This window comes from Pteropus medius, unplaced genomic scaffold (genome assembly GCF_902729225.1).
Source record: "Pteropus medius unplaced genomic scaffold, Ma_sr-lr_union100, whole genome shotgun sequence".
Classification (NCBI taxonomy): Eukaryota; Metazoa; Chordata; class Mammalia; order Chiroptera; family Pteropodidae; genus Pteropus; species Pteropus medius.
In genome coordinates this window covers 12,383,634-12,408,883 of record NW_024342474.1, presented here as the reverse complement: position 1 = coordinate 12,408,883, position 25,250 = coordinate 12,383,634, and the positions used below count along the sequence as shown (strand labels likewise).

The window sequence follows — 25,250 nt, the reverse complement described above, 5'->3', positions numbered from 1 at the left end:
GAAACTGACTAAGCTTATTTGGGCATTTGGCAGAGCCAGGACTATAACTCTAGTTCCAAATAACCTTTTTAGTTGAGGTCAAGGTAAGAATAACTAAATTTCAGGGTTCCAGTGCTATTTTGCTATTTATACTATTTATTTCTAGTACCATTTGAACAGTTCAGTCTCTCTATCCCTGTCCCTCCTTTCTCTTCTCTTCTCTCTCCCTCTCTCTCTCATTCTCTTTCTTATTCACACACACACACATGCACACACACATACACACTCACATTTATTTTCTGAAAGAACTTTAAGAGACCAAAACAAATAATAAAATGCATATTGACATTAAATTATAATATCTGTGGATGTAGAGTATATATGGGAATTTAGAACAATGGACATAAAATGGAAATAATTGGTATTAATCTATTATCATAAAGTCATGAAAACAGAAAGAATCATGAGACTTCTGCGTGTTGTTGAGATATTTTTATTTGCTCTAATAAAAGTTAACTTATTATAGGGATAAACTGTAAAGAAAAAGTACCTCTCTTGTTTGTTTGTTTTTGTTTGTTTTAGAAAGACTTCTTTAAAAAAAACAGCTTAGGTTTTGTTAACAAAAATGTGGGCGTCTGTTAGTGCTTCTGGTCTCCCGCTTTCATAGAGAGAGGAGAGAAAGAAAAAAGAAGTTGCAAGAGATAACGAGAGCTAAATAGCTCCTAGATAGCTGGGACCTGAGGAATATCATTACAAAGATTAAAGAATGCTACACTTAAATTGCTCTGGATAATTCTAAACTAATTCTTTGAACCTCCTAGTTTTGAGCCAGAAGATAATAGTGCGTTATTTATGAGTGAGTTGTGATTTCAAGCTGACAGTACACCAATCATGGATTTTAAAAACTGGAAATGGAGAATAAATATGCTAAGAAAACAATAGTTAACTGGACATGTATGTGTGTGTGTTACTTTAAATCGGACTTTAAAGAAACATTTTTGTTCAGTGATTTAGTATGTTTAATCAACAATTTAATTAATTAGCCATTCAACTACATTCTGTAAGGTTTATTTTCTAAAAGCTTATTTTTATAGTCTGTGGACTATATATCTAATTTCTTCAGTCCTTTTTTGGCCGAAGGGTTTCACATCAATGGTTTATGCTCCATCAAAGAGGACAATATAGCAATGACTGAACCAAAAATCAGAGTCCCAGAGGCTGTTCCAGACAGTAAGAAGTCACAATGAGAAGTTCAAACTTATAATGAATTAATTGGCAAATATGACATTAATTAATACTGTATTTCTTTTCAAATTAAGTTCCTAATTCAAGACGAATTAAGAGAATGAAGTTGGACCTTACAATTTAAAATTTTAAAAATGTGGTATTTACAATACTCATTTTAAGTTACTAAAAAGAAAATACCTCAGACAAATGGTCTAGATTTAGAGAATAAGAGAAAATTATGTATTTCCAAAATAAAAATGTTGATGTTACCTTTAAGTAGGTATGCAATCTTGTTAATCATTTAATTTTAAATTAACGTTAAAATTATCTGATATTGGAATTCATAGGAAGAATCATGAATTGTATAATTAGTCTTCAACTTGACCAGTGAACACTTTTATTTATAAAAAATGCCAATTGAAGAGTTGATTTTCATTCTGAAGATAAAATAATATTAAATTCTTCAAATAGTGATTGCCCATTTCATTATGTCGCTCAAACATCTGATAAAAAATCACAGTGTAGAATAAACTTAAAATAATGCTTTATTAAAATCCTAATTATTAACATTTAACAACAAAAATATATATTGATCAATATTAAAATTTAGTAAACATACATTGGTTTGCTAGATGTGATTTTTTTTAATGGTATAAAGTAAATTGCTATGTAATTATGAAAATAAAATCTAAGGTAAATTTCAAAAATGAAAGTTTCTTGTTTAAGCAAATATAAGTTATGTCTTATGTATTACTTTATGCTTCTGGAGAAAAACAAACCTTTGTCTAGTCAGTAGAATTTCAAGAGTGTTTAAATTTAGTAGTGTTAAGTCATTAGCAAAAAATTCAACTTCTCTTTTTTTGGAGAGAATGATATTGTATAATTGAGAAAAAAAAGTATTAAAAGAGATTAAGAGAAAAAGAGAAAGAAAAAAAAGAAAACTCTGGCAGAAGAGCACTCACAAAGCTAGAAGAAAGAATACCTTGAATTGAGGAGGAAAAAAGAAAATTCTAGCTAGAGGCAAATCCAATTTAACAAACTATAGAGTTTCTAGGAAAGAAGGTACTAATTTTTTATAAGGACTTGTGTCACTATAAAATAAGAAATGATCTTAGTTTGTCAGTCCCTGGCTAGGGGCCTCATCCTCCTTCTCTTCACCAATAATAACAATGATAACAGCAAAAATTACTAAGTATTGATTAATTACCTTCTGTTGACCTGAGACTATGAAAGTTCAAAAATAAAGTTAAATAAATCTTAGCTGTAATGTGAGATAAGAGATAAAATAATTAGACACAGTAAACAAAAATTAGTTTCTATTACATACTAGAAATGCTATAGAATTTTGAGAAAAAATAATAGAAATATTATTTTATAGAATAAATAATATAATTATTTATGGAAAGTTTAATGGAAGAGGGAGACTCTTAACTGACCCTTGAAGGAACTTTTAAAAATGGGGTGTGTGTGTGTGTGTGTGGATGTGTGCGTGTGTGTGTGTGCAGGGAATAATATACTTATGGCACATTCTACTGTTAGTTTTTATTCTACTTATATTTTCAGTACACCATGATAAGCTCTCTACCACTTTCAAAAAGTAGCAAAATAAGGTAAAATGGAGAAATTTAAAATCTATTTACAAGAAGTTTAATGTTAACAGTTCGATGTTACCACTCTAACATATACACCTCTTGGAGTTATTGCATACATGCCTACATTTAAACAGTTCCAATAATATTGAATATGTCATATCATATTGAACTATTTTCAAAAATATACTGCATTCGAATTTTGGGAGAATAATGCAAAGCCTATTCAGAAAAGTAAACAAAGTGTGAATAAATGCACAGAGTTGAAAATAAGAAAGCAACTATTATTTTATTCCTTTATTATTCATTTAACAAATATGAATTAATTTCCTACTCTATGCCAGATATTGTACTGTGTTTGGGGAATAAACATATGACTAAAATCTAATCCCTAAGCTAAAGAACTCAAAAGTAAAAAAAGAAATTAAAAGAAAATCACAAATAAAAAGCTAACTGTATTATAATATGATGGATGTTATAAAACACAGAGTCAAATGATTAATTAGTTCAGAAAAGACTTCACAGAGAAAGTGACATTAAAGTGGGTTGTTGAAAGATGAAGGGTTACTCAGCTGAATGAGGGAAGTACCTTTAAAAAAAGGGAAAATCCAAGCAGGGGAAACATGAAGAAAAGCTACTCTTTGTGAATCATCTGTTATCAGGCTGAAGAGTTTGTTCTTAGTAAATAGACAGTAGCTGACATAATGACATAATAAAAGTCATGTCTTGGGAAAATTAACTTATCTGTGGCATACAGCGTAGCTTGATGTATGCGGAGAGAGAAGACAGAAAGTCTCTCTTGTACTGAGTAGGATCTGGTAATGATGTACTAGAATACACTGTTGCTGAAAGACTGTTGGATCCATATATTTTAAATGAAAAATCAACCGACATTGATACCTTGATGCCTCGGTCCCCTCAGTGGATGATGGAGTGGAAGTACTAAGAGATAACTACATGGCTTTTAGACTTGATGGAATTTTTTTAAAAGGGAAATGGCTAATGACAGAAATGGAGAAGTGAAAAAAAGTTTGGTTTGGAGGGCAAGCTAAAAAGGAATGTGACAGTGAACATTCAAAAAGCAACAAGCAACTGAAAGTAAAAGCCTAGATCTAAGATAAGGAGCCAAATGCTAAAAACTTTTGGCAATAAATTGTAGTGTGTGTAAAAATTTAAATGAAGTATCAGAAAGAATCCACTCTTTTTTATTATTTCTTATAATATAAGCATTTCTTACATTGATATTTAGTAATATATGTAAAGAGTGTTATTAAGAATTCTTATCACACATTAGATATACCTGAGAAATTATATCCCTTGATTTTTCAAAATGGCTTCTGCCTGAACATGGCAAGGTCTGAGGGGTTGAACATGAATACGCCTGGTCTAGCTATAGTCACGATAATGAGTGGGAAAATAGGAAGTACTCTTGAAAGGTAGGGCTGCCAGCAAGTTCCTATAAGGCTGACTAATTTTAGTGAAAAGCAATACCAGGAAGACCCTTTGACTCTGTCACTAGAAAAAAAAAGAAAAAAATCAGGGAATAATTTGAATTGAGATGAAAGAAAGTCAGACACATCAAACCAGACAGAGAAGGTAAGAGCCAAGCAGGAGCCAATTCAAGTAACAGTGAGGTGTTCATAGGCATAAACAGAGCAGAAAAAAATTCTTGGGGCAAATGTGGGTGGAATCAGAGCAGCCATCAGGACTCAATTTTCTAGAAGGATGGATCTGAACACAAATGGCTCGTTTAGCATTTCTAAGAGAAAAGACAGGTACACTGCTGCAAAGTCAATGAAAGAGTCCTGGGCTGGAAGAAAAATATCTGTCATTCACTAGCTATATGACCTTGAGCAAGTTACTCAATCTTTTTAGACCTCGACATCTTCATTTGTAAACATATGTGGTTGTGAAGATTAAATAAAAGAATGTGTTCTACAAATATCTATTGAGCACCTGCTATATCCAAAATGATATGCCTGGTTCTGGGGATAAAGAGATACAAACACATAGATCTGGCCTTCAAAGATTTTATAGTAGTAAAAGAAGAGCCGAAGATAAAAACAAGTATTAAAACACCACCTGCTATATGTAAAAAATGAAGTAGGTTCAGGATATAGTAAGACTGCACAGAGAAGGCTATGATTTGTTCTGCCCAGGGGGAAGCAGGAAAAGCCTCTGAACTGATAGCTTGACTTGAATCTTTAAAGATGATTTGAGTTTTCTGGGAGGATACAACAGTAAAGGACATTTTAGACAGAAAGGAATATCGGAAAAAACTCATGGACATTTGAAACAGCAGTGATCTGTTGAGGTGACCACAGTTTTGTGTGGCAGAAGACAGGGAACATAAATGAGGTAAATGACTAATGATTAGCACAGGGAGATAGACAAGAACAAAATCACCAAGGATCTTCCTCTATGATAAGTTAGGAAGCTAGAATTGAGAAGTGACTTCATCAGACCTACATTTACAAAGAGGACTATAAATAAAGAGTAGAAAGTGAACCAGAATGAGAAGCAACTTAAAACAAAAGTAGGACATAAGTAAGACAACATTGCATAATTATGCACAAATAGCATGCAATATGGGCTTTATCTTTATGCTCAAAAAATATTGTACCAATTATTTCTCTAAAATTTAGTTCAACTTTGGGATGACCAATGGTGATCAAATGAGGCATTTACTTTGGAATTCTAAAATGTATGAGTTAAATATAAATATAGACATATAGACACAGATATAGATATATATGTAGAGATACACATAGATATCCAAACATATACAAATTTTTTTTCAGTATTTTCACTCATTTATGTAAAATGCAATGTCTTATTCTAGTTTTTAATACCACAATATCCTCTTGAACATAGATAAAGTCACTTTTCTCATCCTTGGCATCAAATTGATAAACATGTCTGATAATTATTTGACCAATGTAATTTAATTCTATACATGTTTATTAACTACTTCATATATATGTCCTGTGTTAAAAGCTGGTGAAATAAACACAATCGGGACACAATTCCTGCCTCCAAGCAACTCTCTCAATGATAGGGAAGACATAAATGTACAACCTGTTAATGTTATTTAATGAGCGAAGTATTAGTAGCATAAAGTACTATGAGAGTAGAGTGTAAAGGGAAAGTTATAGGTAAAAATGCTTTCAGAAACTATGATCATGTTGATTCAACATCAATTGATCTATTATAAAGATAAAAAATAAGATATGTAATTAATGATTTACCTCTCTGGAAACCTATATTACCATTACTACTCTGAAGCTTTTGCTTACACAAGGCTAGAACAAGGTACACATGGATACCTAGCAATGCACGGTTTGACTTTTTTACTCTTGTTCTTTATGACTTATTCAAATCATGACAAAAGTTAAGCAGAGGAATATGATCAAGAATTCAAACAAGAAAAGCAAACATATCAGGGAAAAATATTCATTAGGTTTTATTTATGTGATATTGTATCTCTGTAACTTTACAACTATCACCTTTTTAAAACACATAACATATGCCGTATTTGTAAAAATTAGAAGTTATTTGGATTCTAAGTATCCTAAAATGTCAAAAGAATTTTACTCTTTGATTTTATATTGTCATCATACCTGTATAAATTTCTAAAATGTCCAAAGATATTTTAAGCTTTACTCGGTTGAAAGTTAGCTGATGTACTTGTGAAATATCATGTCCTTATTTAGCTGGTTAGTTAACATAGACAGCTAAATCAAACTGAGAGATAAAAAAAATTAAAGAGCTAGTGAAAATAAATGTTGCCTCCATAAAATAATGTACTTTAAAAGTTAACATTTCAAAATCTCATGTTTAATAAAAAACATGCAAGATGTTAAAAATCATTTTCATGTGCAGCTTGTAAAAGCAATCCATTTATATTAAAGTCAAACTTGTGTAAATATACATACATACAGCAGGCATTGAAGAATAATTTTAAAAACAATCACCATTAATGCCTACAATGAAATAAGCATTATACTGAAAATTTTATTTCTGTATTTGTTCACATAACCTTTTATAGAGGATGATACATGAACACAATAATCCAGGCAGATCTCTATTAATATAACATTATTCTGTTATTTCACACAAGCTTTAGAATAAGTAACTGAAATGGGTTCTGTAAGTTATTTCTTTTAACTATCAACCACATTTCATCCAATGCCAAGCCAAAAATATTTTAAGATGACTTAATCAATGCATAAACTAAAAGAGCAATTATATTTCTATAAGAGTGTCTTGGATAATTGTATAAGCCTCTCATAACCCCAAATAACTCCCTGCACAGATTTTTATGAACTGCCATACTCTCAAATATGACTAACACAGAGAGAGTGGGTTAAATCGTGAGTCTCTTCAATGACTGCATCCTTCAGCTGCCTTATGTTTCGTTTGTAACATCCAAGCTAAATGTGTCATGTCTCATTTTATTCAAGATGTGACACAGCTGAGGGAAAAATACTAAGATGGAACACAAAATGTACTGCGTTATATACAACCAAATTCTAAACCTTCTGCAAACTTACTCAAGATACTTAAAGGTATAGCAATAGTCATACGGCTGAAGTTATCAATTAGTCACTCACATTTTTATTAATTATGATAATCCTGGGCCTTCAGAAACAATTATGAAGATTCTTCGAATAATGTTAATCACAGTAATAAATATGAACAGGTTGTCTAATTACATAGTTCATTCTGATTCTAGCAGCTCAAAAAAATAAATGTGAACAACCACATATGTCATGTGCTTTCATATAACTCCCTTAAAATATTCATATTATTTAGCTTCCCTTTATTGTAGAGGATTTCTTGACTTCTTTCCCTCTGTTTTCCTTCAAACATTTATCCAATGTAGCTTCATATTTTTTTTAATGTCAATATCCTTTTTAATTCAATAAGCGAGTTCCAAATATAGATATAGAAACTGTTATAATCTTTCATAAATGATCTGTTGACTTTCATTTCATAATTTTTTATTAACTTTTGTACAGACTTTTATTATTGAACCCCTAACTGATGCTATGCTTTCCTTAGGTTAACTGCCGAGAAATAATGGTAAAATAAACAATCCCTAATTTGAGGAAGCATATTGTTTAGCGAGGGAGACTTACTTCCTGTCCTTTGCTAGATAATATAAACTCATTTCCACTCTTCTACATGTCACCTCAGGATCCTTTTCATAGACTTTAAGCTTCTGAGAGATAATAGTCTCTTCATCTTTTCAATAATCTTATCTCTACTTTAGTAGTAAGAATCCTTTCCTCCATCTCTATGCTTAATTTGTTGACAAGCAAATAAGACATTTAGATAAAATCAAATTTGCCAATCTTTTTTTGATACTTACACATTCGTTTCTCACATCCATCACAAGGAATCTCTATTTTGCAGGCACATTAATAATAAGCTAATCAAGGCACTGTAATATTTGATTGATAAAATGTAATTCAGGATATTTTAAAATGTATACTGACTAATCATCTTAACCAGATTAAATATCTGTTTAAATGCTAATGGAAACTTCTTTATACCATTTAGGTCTGGAATAATTCCATGGATAAGCTAATCAACTCCCGAAGTTATTAACATGGTTACCGAGTGGCTAATTCATGTTATTTTAATTTGTGAAATAGATAATAAAATTCAAATGACCTAATTCTGTAACAAAAATCTCATTAACTTGATGAATGAAATTTATCAAATACACACTTTTTGTACTTTAATTTAAATATTTATAATATAAATGGTCAGTTCATCAAATAGCCTAGCTTGATAAAACTTTGCACTTATTGCCAGATCACTCAAAATCTAAATGTAAAGAAATGGCTATTGCAACTGGGTAAATCTGAGTAAATATTAAAGAACATGTTTGAGCTATATTATATAAAAATAATAGGTAGCTAAATGTTCTTATTGTTCCATCATTTGGCTAATCATGTAAGGCTTATTGCATTGAATTTTATTTTCCAGATATATCTATAAATATAAACAGTCTGATTGAGGTTATGGATCTGCGTTTTTGAGCTACTCCATAAACAAAGCAACTTCTGAGAGAGGCATGGTTAGTCAACAAAAAGCCAAAAAAAATAAAAATCTAAATTTATCCACAGCTACTAACTAAAATCACGCTAATCATCACACTAAAGATAAAATACAGCGCATATAAGAGACTGATATATGGTAGTTCTGTGCTAATAATATCATGACGTTTATTCCATAGAAATTAGCAAAGCGAATGCTTCATTTTAGGTGCTTGATAATTCTTTGAATGAATTAAGAAACAGAATCGATGAAATGTATGAGTGAATAAAATGTCAAAAAAAGTGGCAGCAATCCATAAAATTCATTTACATAAAATTATTGAACTAGCAAACTATTAACATCATTCAAGAAAGGCATCACTAGATTATACATCTGGAGAAATAAAAATAAAATGATTAAAGGAATTATTTAGACACATGTATTTGAAACAGGTTCTTAGAGAAAAAAAGCATTCCCCCATATCTGAATTTTTAAAGACAAATATGACACAAATAGGACACTCCAATCATTAGAAAGAATTTTATTTCATCAATCCCAAGGGGAGATAAAAAGCTAATGATATAAATAATTTAAAAGGGGCTTACTTAAATTTGCGAATGGTAGATCTACAGAGATTATTTGATTTGGTGTCAAAACATGTTCTACCCTAAATTACCTTTTTGTATTCATGGTAGAGGAGAGTTGCCTGAGTGGTGGACTGCATGGTGGTCCAGCCATTACTGTACTCTTCAAACTCTTAAGTAAAATGGTAATAAAGATGTATATTCTCAAACACCTGGCAGAATGTCTTACTTTATTTCAAAGAGAATAAATATATGTAAAGTGTTTAAAGGCACACAGTAAATGCTGCATTAAGTCTTTATTATAGCAAGTATTACCGGAGTAATTGAGTCAAAATTGTCCTCAACTTCATATTCTCAATCTCTCTCTCTCTCCACAGAAAGTTGTTCTGCATTTTTTGGTTCATATCACTTGAACTTACTACTTTCATTTCTGACAGCCTTGTCTAGTAACATCTGAACAGTGTTAAAGTAACCTTGATAAAGAGAAAAAAAAAAAGTCCAATAAAGTGTTATAGACTGAGACAGTCACTCCTTGCCTAGAAGTGAACTGTATTCTAATGTCTTTTCAAACATATAGCTGTCTGGTTAAGGATGATTAATAATTTAAAATTTAATAAATTATTCTCTGATTGCCTACTTAGTCCCAAGCTTTTATTTTTGGTTGTGTTTATGTTAGAGGTTTTACGAAGCAAATTATTTTTAACGTATTTGGGAAAAAGCTAAATAATATTAGATGTTGAACAATTCATATATTGTAGGAAGAAAAACATTTTCATCGGGGTGGTAAAAGGGACAGATTAAACAGTGATATTATCTGCTATTGCAAATAACAGATATTTGAGAACAATGATGCCTAACAGAATATTTCATCATTTTGGTATAAATTTTTGGCGTTACCAATTTTTTGGTTTATCAAGTGATATCTGACAATTTTCAGCAAGCTGGAATAATTTGTTTACAAAATGCTCCTACTTGAAAAAGAAATGAATGGTTTAATTCTCCTTATAATATTTCTAGATATAAAAAGAAAACAGCCTTGCATTATTATTAGGGTCCAGGTTTAGTAAGAGTTTTCTTCTTAGAAAGTGTTAAATCCTGTCAGTTTATTGGTTGTTTTTGAGATTCCTAAAGAAATATAAAAAGACTTTGCCACCTTGCAAACCTGAACACGGGTTTCAGAAAAAGTGCTTTATTCTGAAGGGAATACTCATTTATTCTTTAAGTTTAAAATATACAAAACCCAAAACACTTTATATCTTTCTGAACAAAATTACTTTGCTCTTTAAAAAAAAATCATACTTTAAGAACATAAAGCTGCAAATTTCAATTTGCAGCTTTGTTTTAAATTTTAAAAATTCATGTAGAAAGTATGAGGTAATGTTACTAAAAAAAAACCTCCCAGACATATACTTGAATATGTAGAAATATATGCAAATAAATACAAATACTAATAAATTATGTTTTTTTCTTCCTTTTCTAAAGCTATCTTACTTAAACACTGGTCTCCCATTTAAAACAGTAAATTAAGCAGATTTACATTTTCTGAGACTTAACACACCTTGATAATATTTAAGTTCTTCTAGTTACCATTTCCCAAATAGCTGTGAAGCCAAAGTTTTAGTTCTTATAAAAGAACTACAAGTGTAAACAAAAGTAAACATGAATGTACTATCTATTCTTCAGTTGTAATTTTATCCTCAAAAATGTATTTATGCTGTAAAACTTCTAACTTAACTCATGTACTTCAACAATTAACAAATGATTGTCCAGCCTTATTCATTCTTCTTTCTCATAGATTCCCTTAACTGGCCTAACAGCACATTAAAAGATATTTTGTAAAAAGCACAGAATTAGTACCAAAATAAGAGAAAACGTAAACACAATTTGTTACTATATCAGCCTTAGTGAGAGGTACTTTAATGTGTCAGTGCAACAGGTGTACTTCCTGCTTTACCTGTCATTCTTTGCTAGAAATTTTTATCTCTTCAATCACCATTGGTTAGAACCCAAGTCACTGGCCTGCTTCTTAACATTGAGATCCTTTTTGGATTATTGTGACTTGTACACTCTTTGAGTGTCAGTCTAATAATACTCAATAGAGAATAGACATAGTTGAGAACATTTATCAAGGGTTTCAGCAATATACTTTGAGATAACTTGAGTATTTAGCATAATCAAGTTTAGTTGCATGATTCTCCATTAATAGTTATCTTTTAATGGAGAATCATTGGGTTTATGCAAGTTAGAACTTCTCCTACAGTTACCAAGGCTGTATGGCAGACAAGACCCTTTCCTTTAACAGCATCAGCTTCTGTTCTCAGTGCAGCTCTTACTTCCTCTGTGTATTTTCTTTGTCTTTGTCATAGGCCTCTTTTTCACCAATGCCCAAAACTATTCTGACCACTAACATTAGGGAAAAAGCGACCCTTTCTCCCAGAGGAGAAGGCTGCAGCTCCTTAGTTCCTCTTAAATGAGAAAATATATATATATTTCTTTATTCTTTAAAAAAAAAAAAAAGTCTATGTTTTCAGCAGAAAAAGAAATTGCTTCAGAGAGGGGAGAAGGGAAGAACAAGGAAAAGCACAAAGAGGTCCATTTTGAAGACTGTGACCCCCCAGAGACCCAAGTAGACACTCCTTCCACTTTCCTTCTAGTCTTTCAAAGTAAATGTCACTTTTAAGCTACTGAACAAGATCAAAAAGACCACAGATCCTTGGGACTAGCCACAAGAAGTCTTTAAATTTTTCACATTCAATATGTGTCAGTCTTTTGAGAATAAAATATTAGTCAGTTGAAAACAATTGGATCACCTTCTAATTTACTGACATCTCAGGAGTAAAATATTATATGTGGAATTTGATCACGATAGGCAAACACCACTGTATGAAAAATCATGAATATATATATATATTATATATATATATACACACACACACATAATTTATTTGGTTTCAGTACCTATAAGGTAAGATTGTAAAGTGATATTTAATTCCCAATGGTCTGTCTCTGACCTCAGAGCTCAACTGGGTAAATATATCTTAATATTGATGAACTATAAGCAATAGTACCAACACACCAAATATTGTTGATACATGCATTAACTAACTTTGAAAAGTGTGTGAAAGCATTTTTCCTTATAGACTTTAAATCAAAGATGGACTTGAGAAATGAACAGTAGAAAAAGTAAAATATTAACTAGAACCAAGATTTTTTTTCTCTCTACTTTTCTATTTCTCCCTCTCTTATTAGTAGAGTATTTATTTTTGTTGAGAATGGTTAAGCAGTATATTTTTACATTTAAATTGGAAAAAACATTGAATTCAATAAACCCTATATAATAATCCCCTTTTAGCCATGGTTTTCTTTTCTGTGGTTTCAGTCACTTGCAGTCAATCATAGTCCAATAATATTAAATGGAAAATTCAAGAAATAATTCTTAAGTTTTAAATTGTATGCTATTCTGAGTGGCATGATGAAATCTCATGCAGTCCCATTCAGTCTCACCTGCGACGTAAGCCACCCCTTTGTCCTGTGTAACTACACTATATAAACTACCCATCTGTTAGTCATTTAATAGCCATCTTGGTTTTCAGATAGGTTATTGGGGAGAGAAGGAGGGAGAGAGGGCACATTCACATAATTTTTATTATAGTATATTGTTATAATTGTTCCATTTTATTAATAATATTGTTGTTATTTCTTACTGTGCCTAATTTATAAGTTAAACTTTATCAAAAAAAAAATACAGTATGTATAGGGTTTGGTACTATCTGCAGTTTCAAGCATCTGCTGGGGGATCTTGGAACATATCCCCCATCAGATAAGGTAAGACTACTTTTTCTACTTCACTTTACCAATGATTTTATCAACTTCTCTTTGAATAAAAATAAAATAGTTTAAAAAGTAAAGATAATTGTATTGCAATGCTTGTTGAGTTTAGCAGACAATTTTGGTTGGACATATTAAAATAATACTGAGACTAATGGTTGAATTCATTTTTACTATTTTAGTTCTGTCCATGATAGAGACAACTGAGAACATTTATCAAGGTTTTAGGCAATACACTTTGAGATATCCTGCATATTTAGCAAAATCAAGTTAGTTATATGATTCTCCATTAATAGTTATCTTTACGCCCAGGTTTGTGTCCTCATAAAAATTTAGGGAGAATTCCCAGTCTGCAGACTTTATCAGCATAGTTATTGCTGTGTAAAGCTCCATAGCAACCCAATTAATAAAATAACATACACTTATGTTTAGTAATTCTCATTATAGCAGCACGTCTTTATAATGCTATATCCAGGAAACTAAAGGACACACCTATGATATAGATGCAAATTACAATGAAAATCTATGCAATATACACAGGGGATATGATTTTGCTTGCATCAACACCAGGTCTGTAAAATAAGAGATTCTTCATAGTATCATTTTACTATGTATCATTTTCCTGTATTAAAACTCTTTTATCATAGACTTTTTCAAATTCAAATGATTGAGAATTATTGAAAAACAGTAACCATGTTTCATGAGTCTTTCATTTTCTTCCTTCTGAGGAAACACAGTAAGATTTAATATGACTGCCATCAATAGCATACTGTAACTTGATCCATCCAATAGTTGTCACTAACATCTTTGATAAAATAACATCAAGCAAAAAGACTACTCCTCCCATGAAATGTATCCTTAGCCCTGAGCTGAAGAAGTTGCTTCTGATAATCTTGACACTTGCTTGATGAATGAAATATTATACAAACTTATGTTCTTATAGAATAGTTCACATTGCCAGTATAGATAAAAATTGATTTAATGAGACTGAGTCTAGATGCAAAGATTATAGTAATTATTTTGTAATCTATATATATAATTGCTATAAATCTAGAGTGTCAAAATAGACTACTGGAATTGGAAATATCAGGGCATCTATACATAAAATCAATGCACCTTTCTAATGGAGGATTTATTTTCTAGGTCCATGATGCCTACTTACATTGGGTAGTGGTTCATACATTTCAAAGACATTGCAAGTTATTTTATCTTCACAAAAACTATGTGAGCTTGCTAAATCAGTACAATTGCCCCATTTTTCAAATGATAAGGTTGAGTCAGAGAAGTGAAATGTCTTTCGTGGAATCCGAGTTTCTTCTTTCCAATCCATTCCCCTGACCTTACATCATACTATATGTAAGGTCAATATGTAAAGGCCTATATCTATAAAATGGTAAACTTGATTTATTTGTTGGAGAACAAAGCTATCATAATGGTTTTTATTCCATATACTATTCCTAATATAAAAACTGATTATTTCTGTACCAGAAACTGGCTCTGAAAACACACACACACAAACAGAACCTAAGATTTTACTAACAGTTAAGCAGCCTAAACAAGTATACTGGCATAAATCAGTACAAGAGCTTTCTTAACAATACTGTGTAATTCTGGGCTTCTTTATTGTTACTCCATCGAAAGTAGATTGTCATAGTAATCTCCCTAGCAAATTGAAATTGTATTTCAGTGCTTGAGCCGTTGTGTCTAAAAATGATAAAAGCACTGTTTTTGAGATTTGAGGCAAAAGAGGTCAGCTCCCTGAATTTCTTTACTCTTGACATGAGTTTGACTTCTGGTTTTCCTATTTTAAGCTAAGCTCTAGTGAAGTCCAAGTCCTGTGCTCCTAGGCAAGCTTTTGTGCATATCACAATGGTATTAGTTACTGCTGACACAGCTATCACTCTTGTTTTTTCTAGTATTTCTTTCACTCTTTTGCTGATGCCATTATGAAAAATAGTACTGGCACAGCCTTAAAGTCACTTAATATCTTCTTCTATTTGCATGAATAACTTATTTATTCTTAAAATTTTGTTTGCAGAGAAGATATTAATGACACATGGATGAGCACTTTGTTTAGAGTTTCTGCTTATAGGCTTTATGAATTTAGTATATTGAGGTACTCTACAAACTAAAAAAAGAAGCTACTATAAAGCAAAAGCAATCAAAGATCACAAGTATTTATAATCTTTACAATCTGAACATAAGGAAACATCATAATGAGACCTGTTCCTCCTCCCTACTGCCTAATTAATTGTGATGGAGTTTAATCTTTCATCTCTTAGTTTAATAGGGCAAGCCTTCTGTGTCACTGTACTTGTGACATCATTAATTACCATTTCTTAATTAAAAAATATGAATTTACAGGAAATAAAATCTTATATTTTACCACCCCAAGGTTTTTATACTTCCAGTGCATGGTCTGTATTCTATTAAGGACAAAGTCTCAGATATATTATTTACACTCTGTGTTCATTTTAAATACTTCTTACAAAAATGTCCTCTAGAAGACCTACATTTATAACTTAACTGATAAAACAATAAAGAAATATAAAGAGTTATTCAAAGAAAAAATCCAATATAAAGACATTAAAACTTAGGACATATTGCCATGATAAAGTCATTAAAAGCTGTCAGTTGTCATTCTGTGTATAATTCTGTTGATTACTTTTTTATCAAAGAGGTGTTTTTCATAATGATGAATAGAAAGGATTTTATCGTAAGTAGCTGAATGAGCTTTAAAAAAAAGCTTACCTATATGAGTAACAAGTCATTCATAATAAGGACGTTTTTAGATATTAAAACATAATGAAGTTATAAATCAGTAATAATATAACATAATAAAAATTAGATAAAAATTTTAAACAAAATTGGTAGAATGTCATCTAAAAAACGAGATATTTTTGGAAATGTTTCAATACCTTTAAACATTGAAGTTTCAAATTTTACATTTGTGAAAGAATACTTAAATAATTAATATTGCAAAGTAATGGTGATTTTTCTTCAAAGTTCTTTAAAGGAATTTTTAATTAATTTCAGTATCATGATAAAACAGTTCAAGTAAAATTTTAAAAACTATATCATATATACATACATACCTAGATATATAAGGCTAAGTAAAATTATCAAACATTTGTGAAATGAATCATGTTGCCTTTATAAAATATGGACAAAACTGCATGAGCATAATTAAAACATGTCAATATGGTATACTATTGTAACATTTTTTTCTATGAGATATGTCAGATCACATTTTTTACTCAGCAAGAGTTGGTTGAATTTATGATAGAGAAGTTGTATCATGATTTACAGATATCTTCATATTTCACCTTGGTTTAAGTATTCCTCAAATCATACTTGTAATCATGACAGATATTTAGAAAATCACTTATAATTAATAATTTACACATCAAAAAGAGTATCACCTATGCTACATCACAGGTTACATTTGACTTCCTGCAAGTTGATAAATGTTGGTACTTTGCAGCTTTTATATAATAACACTTAAATTCAAAATTTGAGTTTTAAAACAACAATATCCTGGGCTCCATTTAATAATAACATAGTCATTATTGATTAATGGACACATATAAAAATAAAAAATTTATATTAAAAGACATATTAAAATCACACCCTCCCTCCATTTTTTTCCCCTAGAATGCTCTAGAACATCACTGCTTAAAGGAACAACAAATCTTACTTCAGGTTTAAACATATAAGTATTTTCCTAGAGTGTAAGTATACTGTGCACAATGCTTCATAAACTTTATCACCTCTTGTTAAGCCATTTAATTCTAAAGTACATCTACAACAATAATGAGTCAACAGATTTAGCTTATTTCTGTGTTTCATCACATTGAAGAAATATTGAAGAAATATTAAATTCTCATTTTTCTATGTAATGAAATATTCAGATATGTTATTTACACTGTGTAAAATATTAAAATATTACTTATTAATTACTTAAAACAAGTAATTATTTAATTACTTAAAACATTACGTATTAATTGTTGTTACCTTTTTTAAAGAATAGTTTGTCTTCATTATAAAATACTGCAGTCTGAAACATATCTATTTAGAAAAGTTGCAGCATTTTAAAATTAATTTATAACCAATCAAACTCTATTTAGTTCTAACAATTAAAAGAGAATTCTTTGGGAATATTTATGTAATGTACAAATTAAAATTACAAATTTAAAATTACAAAATACAAATTTTAAATTTTGGTTATTTTTTCTCTATTGGACATCTAAATTTTTCCATGTATCAGATGGTACTTTAAGTCATCTCTAATGATAAAATAGCCCAGTGTAATGCCAGAGCAATCTTTCACTGGGAGTTCTAAACATTTTTTAAAAAGTGCACTTACCATGTTCCAGCCAGGGTAGAGGTAGTCTGTACCAACAAATTCAAAGTAGTGAGCAAAACCTTCCTTCAGCCACACATCTTCCCACCACACAGGAGTCACAAGGTCACCAAACCACTACAGTGACAAAATAAATGAGAATCAGATAAAATCGAACCTATCCTAGAATTATTTTATCTAAAATTGAATGTATTAAACTATGATTATCATAACTGAAAATCATTCCTTAATTGATTTGGGAATCCTAAAATGTGTTGTAGTAAGACTATTGATTTATTCTACTACTTGGATAACTAGTTTGTTTGTTTTTTTATCAATACACTCAGAAAACAAAACAAAAAAAAAATCAAAAAACACACACACACACATTTAACCTGCAGAAGACTGATCACAACTCTCTGGAAATATTTGAAGACCTACTATGTAGAAGAGAAAAAGGCTTGTCTCTTGTGGTCCTACAAGGAACAAATCAAGATGATAGGTGAAAATTAGGGTTGATAGATATCTTCTGAAAATGCAGAAGACCTTCTAACAGACTAAGATGGCCAAAAATGGAAAATACTGCCTCAAGAGGTAGTGAGCAGCTCATCACAGGAAGTATGGAAGCATCATCTTCTAGTTGTAGAGGCAATTCAAGGAAGACATTGGCTCATTGAAGGAATTAAAGGCTTTTAAGATGTTCCACACCTGACTCTCCATGAGTCTATGATAATGAGGGCTTGAACCAAAAAGTCTCTAAGATCCTTTCAATAAAAAATAATGTTGTAATTTTTAATTGGTGTTTGATTAGGTCATTATGCCTTACTCTGAAACCCTTGTTTTGTTCAACAAAAGGTTAAAAGAATTATTTTTTCATTAAAGAAAAAAATGTATCATATGCCAGGAGGTAGCCTAAAGACTTGAGATTCAATGATGAAAAGTCAGTTAATGTTTCTTCTTATGCAGCTGATACTTTATTGTGGAGACAGAGAGAATGATATGAGATTGAAAATAAAAAATAAGTAAGCAAATGAGCAACACAATTTCAAATCCTAATAAAGTGTGTTCCGAATGGGAGAGGGACCATCTTGGATGATAAAAGCAAAAACATTCTCTCTAAGCAAGTGACATTTGAGCTTAGACTTTAATGATAAGAAGGACTTTAATGATAAGAAGGAGCAGCCATGAGAAAGCCTTGGGCAATAGAATTCCAGACAGATCTAAGTAACCTTTAGATGTGAACACCAAAGTGTGAATGAGTTATTTAAGAAACAAACAGAAAAGGTGGACAAGTACCAAATCATGGACAGCTTTAGGAGCTACAGTAGTAACGAGCTTAGTAACTGAGTGTTTAAATATTAACAATAAGGTACCACTTACTCAAGAGGATCTCTAACTGAAATACAATGAAGAGATAACTGAATATGTGAATGACCACAAAATAAATGATATTTAAAATATTTTTTATTCTTGATCAAAATGCACATTTTTTCCTTTAAATTGAAAGCCTGTCTTAAGAATTATGACAATACGTCACAGCAGGTTCTAAGCAGAAGAAGGATATAATCCAAATTAAGTTTTTAAAAGATCACTCTGGTTTCTATGTGGGGAATAGCAGGAAAAGGAGCAAGACAGAAAGTGGCAGAAATGGTTTGAAGAGCATGAACTTCAGAGGGGCTGGAGGTTTTTGAAGGAGGATAGTGCTTTGAAAACAGCAAAGGGGGTGAGGGCAAAAGAATATTTACTCCACCTCCATCCAGACCCTGAGATACTTGAGATGTGAGGAAGGAGCCTCAGGGGCCACCCAGGATAGCTCAGTGGGCTGAAGGGAAAGGAAGATTCAAAAAAGAATATAAAGTTCTAAGGAATCTGTTTCAGCAGGGGCGGTGGCAAATCATAGTAATAACAGTTCATTTTATTGGGTATGTATGATTTGTCTAGCAGTAGTCTAATTGCTTTTCTTGGAAAAAATTCTTTATCTTCTCAACAATTCTAAACTGTAAATACTATTATTAGACCAATTTTACACAGGAAACTGAGACACAGAAGAGTTAAGAAACTTGCAGCTACTAAATGATATGACTGGGATGACAGATTCTTAAATTCAGAAGGTAGAGTGGCAAGGTTTGGGGGGTTGCCATAGAGGACTGAGAGTTATCTCACTAAGGGAGGGATAGACTGGTCTTAAGATGATACCTAGATGACAAAGGCGATGATCTGCAAGGTGTTGATGAAGGCAAACAAGGTTGTTCCATGATGCCATTTGCCCTGACTGACACAGAAGAAGGTTCCTGATCAGTGCAAATTGGAAGCTTGGCACCCAAGTGAATGCTCTTTCCTGCAGCTTCTTAGGCAGCTTGTGGGGGAAGAGCATTTTCATCCAAACAAGACATGTCTGGACCTCTTTTATCCAACTGCTCTTGAGTGAGGAGAATGATCATATTTACACATTTCTGGGATGTTTTACTGTGACTCTCATTTGGACATAATAATCACTTACTATGATTAATTAAGCACTTACTACCTATTTTACACAGGAAAATAGGTTCTATGCTGAGCACTTGACATGTAATATTCCTTCAATAAACACAACTATCTTGTGATATTAAAGAAAAAAAGAATTGTGACAATAAAGAGGTGGGGAGAGAGGATAACACAGAAAATAATTTAGCAATGATAGTGAAAACTCTTATATGTTTCTCCTAGCTTCTGGTTCATTCCCTCCTAGTAAGTAACCTAGCACTAACTACCAAGCTACAGCATGAAAATAAGAACAAAGAACAAATGAAATCCAATTCTAGGAACAATGATGACATCACCTATGTACTTTTATTTCAATAGAAATATACAGATAACTTGTTTCTAGAAATGTTCAAAAAGGAAAGTGCTTTTTGCCTCAAAGAATTGTATTTTTAGCTGGAAACCTTTCTCTTTAGCACAGTGGAAGAGCCCTAGTTACCTCTGCAATGAATCTCTTTGAGTCTCTGAGGCAAGGAACACATGTCCAACCTGGCCAGTATGACAAGTACAAACATCTTCCAGGTTCACTGCCATTTAGGTAAATGGTCATATGGCCTGGACCAATTTATCATTAAGTCAGTATTCATGGATTAGAATTTAGCAGTTCATCTTTTTTCACTGACAGCATTTTCCAACATCACTATTTCTTAATTTTTTTCTAGCTTTTTAAAAAGGTTTTAGGTTTACAACAAATTGAAGTCATATGGTATCACAATGAGATTTCTGGAGTTTTGACTCAAAAACTATCCATAATTACAGGTAACCAGGACTGAAGTTGCTTTTTATTAACATGAACATTTATTTTCAGTTTTTTTTCTTGCTAGAATCAAGATTCAAATAAGCATTGCAAAATCTCTGTAATGCCTTCTACTCATTGTAAGATAGTGCATAAAGTCAAAATGAAATTAATTTTATCTTAGCTTTACTACAAAGTTGGCTAATTTACATATGAATTTTTACACATGCCAAGACAAAAAAAATATCAATCATTTGAGAACAAAGAGTCTATGGCTGAGTTAGTGAAAGACTTCCTAAGTGTCTGTGTGATGGGAAAAAGGGAATAACAAATTGATTTCAGCAAAAGCAAATTTTGACATATACACAAAACTCAGCTGCATTTTTCAGCAATGCAATAAATCATTGCCATCACTACACTTACCATATATACACACCAATAATCACAAGAAAATAAAGCAAGGTTGACAAGGACTAGTGACTGGATAGGGTCTCCGAAGAAGCTGCTGGATGGCAGTGCCATCTCACTACTCAACTAAACTGAATGGCAGTTGCTTATTCAATATGATCAGTGTGTTTGCTTTTGTTTGTGCTGTCATCTGACAGAAACAACAGAAAAACTACACAGCTTTATATATAATTAAAACTTAATTGTGAGGATAATAACTTAGCTCCTAATCTAAGTATCTGAAATCATTCTACATTCTCTATAGGTAGCAATTATACTTACTGATCCTTTTTCTCATACCTGGTGACATATCTCGTGAACAATGACCATGGTGACATCCAGCAAATAAGAAATAGATGATACACTGGGATCCAGCAGTATTCTCTGTTCCACGAAAATACTTAATCCCCAGTTCTCCATAGCAGCATACGGATGCTTAGGCACAGCTAAAAGATCTAGAAATAGAATAAAACAATTCCAAAGGCTGTAACAAACATACCAGATTCTAAAGTCACATCCTAAAAAAGTCCAGAAATTCTAATTAGAAGGAATACTTGCTCTTTCTTAGTAATTTTTTTCTTCTAAATTAAACTACCTGCCATTTCTACATGACAGCAGAAATATAGGCTATCACTGTAAATGCTGGCCGTGTCCATTCATCACAGTTCATTTTCAGACCCCGTGCTGTAGGAGGCTGGAAGCATCAGCACCATTATTGATGGGGCCATCCTAATAAGTTTCAGAAAGTCAAGGAAACCAAATTCAGCAGGAATTTACAGTCAAAATATATAGTGCCTTCTAATGAAAATATATTCAGTTCAATGTAGTGAATATTGTACTTTTATTTTTACCTCAATATTTTTTCGAAAGAAAACATGATATATCAGCTTAAAAATACAATGTGTCATTTTTCTAATTGCTTAAATTCTAATTTATTTTTTGAGTTCTATTAAAAATAAAGACGTCTCATGCAAATATCACTTACAGAGAAAACTGTGATAGTGGCTGTAGTGGCGAAAGGACTATTGAGAGAACTCACAGGCTTTGGTTCTATTCTTGCCTCCACCATTAACTAGAGATATGACATCGGTAAATCACTTAATTTCTCGAGACCACAATTCCCTCACCTATAAAATAAGGTTATTGACCTTCATTATCTCAAAAATCCCTTCTAGCTCCAAAAATCTATGATTAGATGATTCTAAGATTTGTGCTTATTTTAAAAGGTCATAGAAGCATTATCAACTTCTGGTTAGGGTGACAATAAGTTCACGCTTTGATGTACTCCCTCTCCTCCAAACACAGAGTGATGATACATAAAATATTAAAAGGCAAAAGTAAGAAAATTTCTCCAGGCTTGAAAATAAACCTCTTTCCATAGACCAGAATTGGTACAGAAATGCAAAGTAGTAATTGCGTATGAAGCCACAGGCCTGCTGGGTTCTGGCTCCAGCAGCAGGCTGTCACAGCTGGGAATTGGCTCCAGCAGGATGTGACACAGCCAGAGACTTAAGCCAAGCTGACTGCTTGATGCCAGGGGTCGAAGTAGGACATGCATGCTCATGAGAAGGGCTGAAAATAGCTGGTGCTCATTGCTTCCTGAGAAAGGTAGCAAGTAGCAGAGTAGTGATTCGAACCCAGGCAGCCTAGCTCAGTGCCTTGCTCTTACGCAATGACATAATGCATGCAGTCTTTGACCTAGAAGTTCCAGTTCCCAATATAAATCCTGGAGTAACTCCCTAGGATGCCAAGAAAAAACTTGGTACAAGAATGTTTACTGCAGTATTGTCTGTAAGAGTGAAAATGGAAAACTAAATGCCTTTCATCAAGATAATGAGCAAGGAAAATGTGAAATAGTTATATAAAAGAATATTATGCAGTGATTGAAATAACTGATGTTACTACCACTACGTGTGTTACTAACACTACGTGTGTCAATGTTGACAGAACAATCAAGGTGTAAAATGACCCTTAACCATATACTACTTAAAAACAAACAAAATAATACCATTTGTTGTAAATAAATACACATACATATATATATACCCACATAGTAATAGTATAGCACATATTCGAATCACACGCATATTCGAATAGTAAACACCAAATTCAGAATCATAATTGCTTCAGGAAAGAAAGGAAGAGAAAGGGATGAGGGATAGTCTTTTAGGTTTCTGGACCAAATTTCAACTTGGAGGCATGGGGGTTCCCACGTCACCAACAGGCAATAGTGAGGTACCAACCAGGTGTCTGAGAATTCAACTCAATTCTGACACTATCAGTGCAAGGATAGTATCAGATTCCACGAGTTAAAGTCTCAATCCTACAAGACTCCTCCCCAACTCCCCACACGCACCCTGCTACATCAGATGCCAGTCACAAAATCAGGTTACCTGTACTTCTGACTGACTGGCTATATAATTCAGAGGTCTTCATGGCCTCTCTTTGGATTTGATTAATTTGTTAGAGTGGCTCACAAGACTCAGAGAAGCATTTACTTTACTAGATCATCAGTTTATTATAAAAGGATATAAGTCAGGAACAACCAGATAGAGGAGATGCATAGGGCAAGGAATGGGGAAAAGCACAAGAGTTTCCATGCTCTCTCCAGGCCCATCACTCTCCCCAAAGCTCCAAGTGTTTCCCCACCCAAAAGTTCTCTGAACCCTGACCTTTGGGTTTTTATGGAGGCTACATTACATACTGCACGACTGATTAAATCATTGGCCATTGGCAATTAAATTCAATCTCCAGCCCCTCTCTCCTCCCAGGAGGTCAGGGGGTGGGACTGAAAGTTCCGACCCTCTAATCACAGAGTTGGCTCCCCTGGCAACCAGCCCCATCCTCAGGTGAATTCCAAAAGTAACGTCATTAACGTAAAAAACAACTTTATAGCTCTTATCACTTAGCAAATTCCAAGGGCTGGGGGAGCTGTGATCTAGAAACCAGGAAGGAAATATATTTAAGAAATTACCAACTATATATTGTTTATAAATCACAATATCACAGATGGTCACACAAGGAATTTCAAATATGTCTTCAATATTAATTTCTAAAGCAGGAGATGGGTACATGGGCATGATTTATAATATTATTGATTCTTTTTTGTATGCCTTAAATATTTCATGAGATAATCATGCTAAGCAAAATAAGCCAGACAGAAAAAGTTAAAAATCACATGATATAACTTATATGTGAGATATAAACCTAAAAAAAACAAATGAACAGGACAAACAGAGGCTCATGGACCTGGACAATGAACTAGAGGTTTCTAGAGAGTAAGAGATGGGGGGAGGGGGGAGGAGAGAGGTAGATGGGGTAAAGGGGTCAAATATGTGATGACAGAAAGAAATCTAACTATGGGAGGTGAACACACAATGTAAATTATATATATAGCAAGGCTACATATATATATGTAGCAAGGCATATATATATACTGTTAAAGTGTACAGCTGAAACTTACCAGATTTTGTTAACCAATGTCACCATAAAAAAAAAAATAAACAAATAAATTTAAATAAATTAATTAATTAAATAATCAAGTTTCACAATATGGTTGATTTTATTCATGACTTCAACAAATATCAATATTTGCTGTGTCCTTAAGTTTGAAATATATATTAAAATAAGTCAGGTATGGCCCTTGTATCCACTACATTTTACACTAAGAATGGAGATATGACAGCTTAATACGAGAAAAAAAAGAATCAAAACTGCAGTGAAAGAGAGAGAAAACAAATCTGGTTGGAGAGGTTCTTGAAAGAGATAGTATTTGAGTTGGACTTAAAAGATAAATAAGATTTCAAAAGGCAGACAGAGGTTCTATATGTATTTATTTATACAAGTGTTAATTGAGCATCTCCTTGGCTCAATACAAGCATTGTTTTGTTCTTCAAGCACCTTGTTCCCTGCTCTCATGGCACCTGTGTTAATATGTGGGTGTATATAGG

General features: G+C 32.2%; 1 protein-coding gene across 1 annotated transcript in view; it reads right to left on the bottom strand.

Annotated features, from left to right (window-relative positions):
- The window catches only part of TRHDE (thyrotropin releasing hormone degrading enzyme), a 335,250-nt gene that overhangs the window by 131,791 nt on the left and 178,209 nt on the right, over positions 1–25,250 (bottom strand). Inside the window, exons 4-5 of the mRNA XM_039866032.1 lie at positions 21,601–21,755; positions 17,622–17,735 (exon numbers count right to left, since the gene is read on the bottom strand). Coding sequence (XP_039721966.1) covers positions 17,622–17,735; positions 21,601–21,755 — 269 coding nt within the window. The remainder of the gene's footprint in view (positions 1–17,621; positions 17,736–21,600; positions 21,756–25,250) is intronic.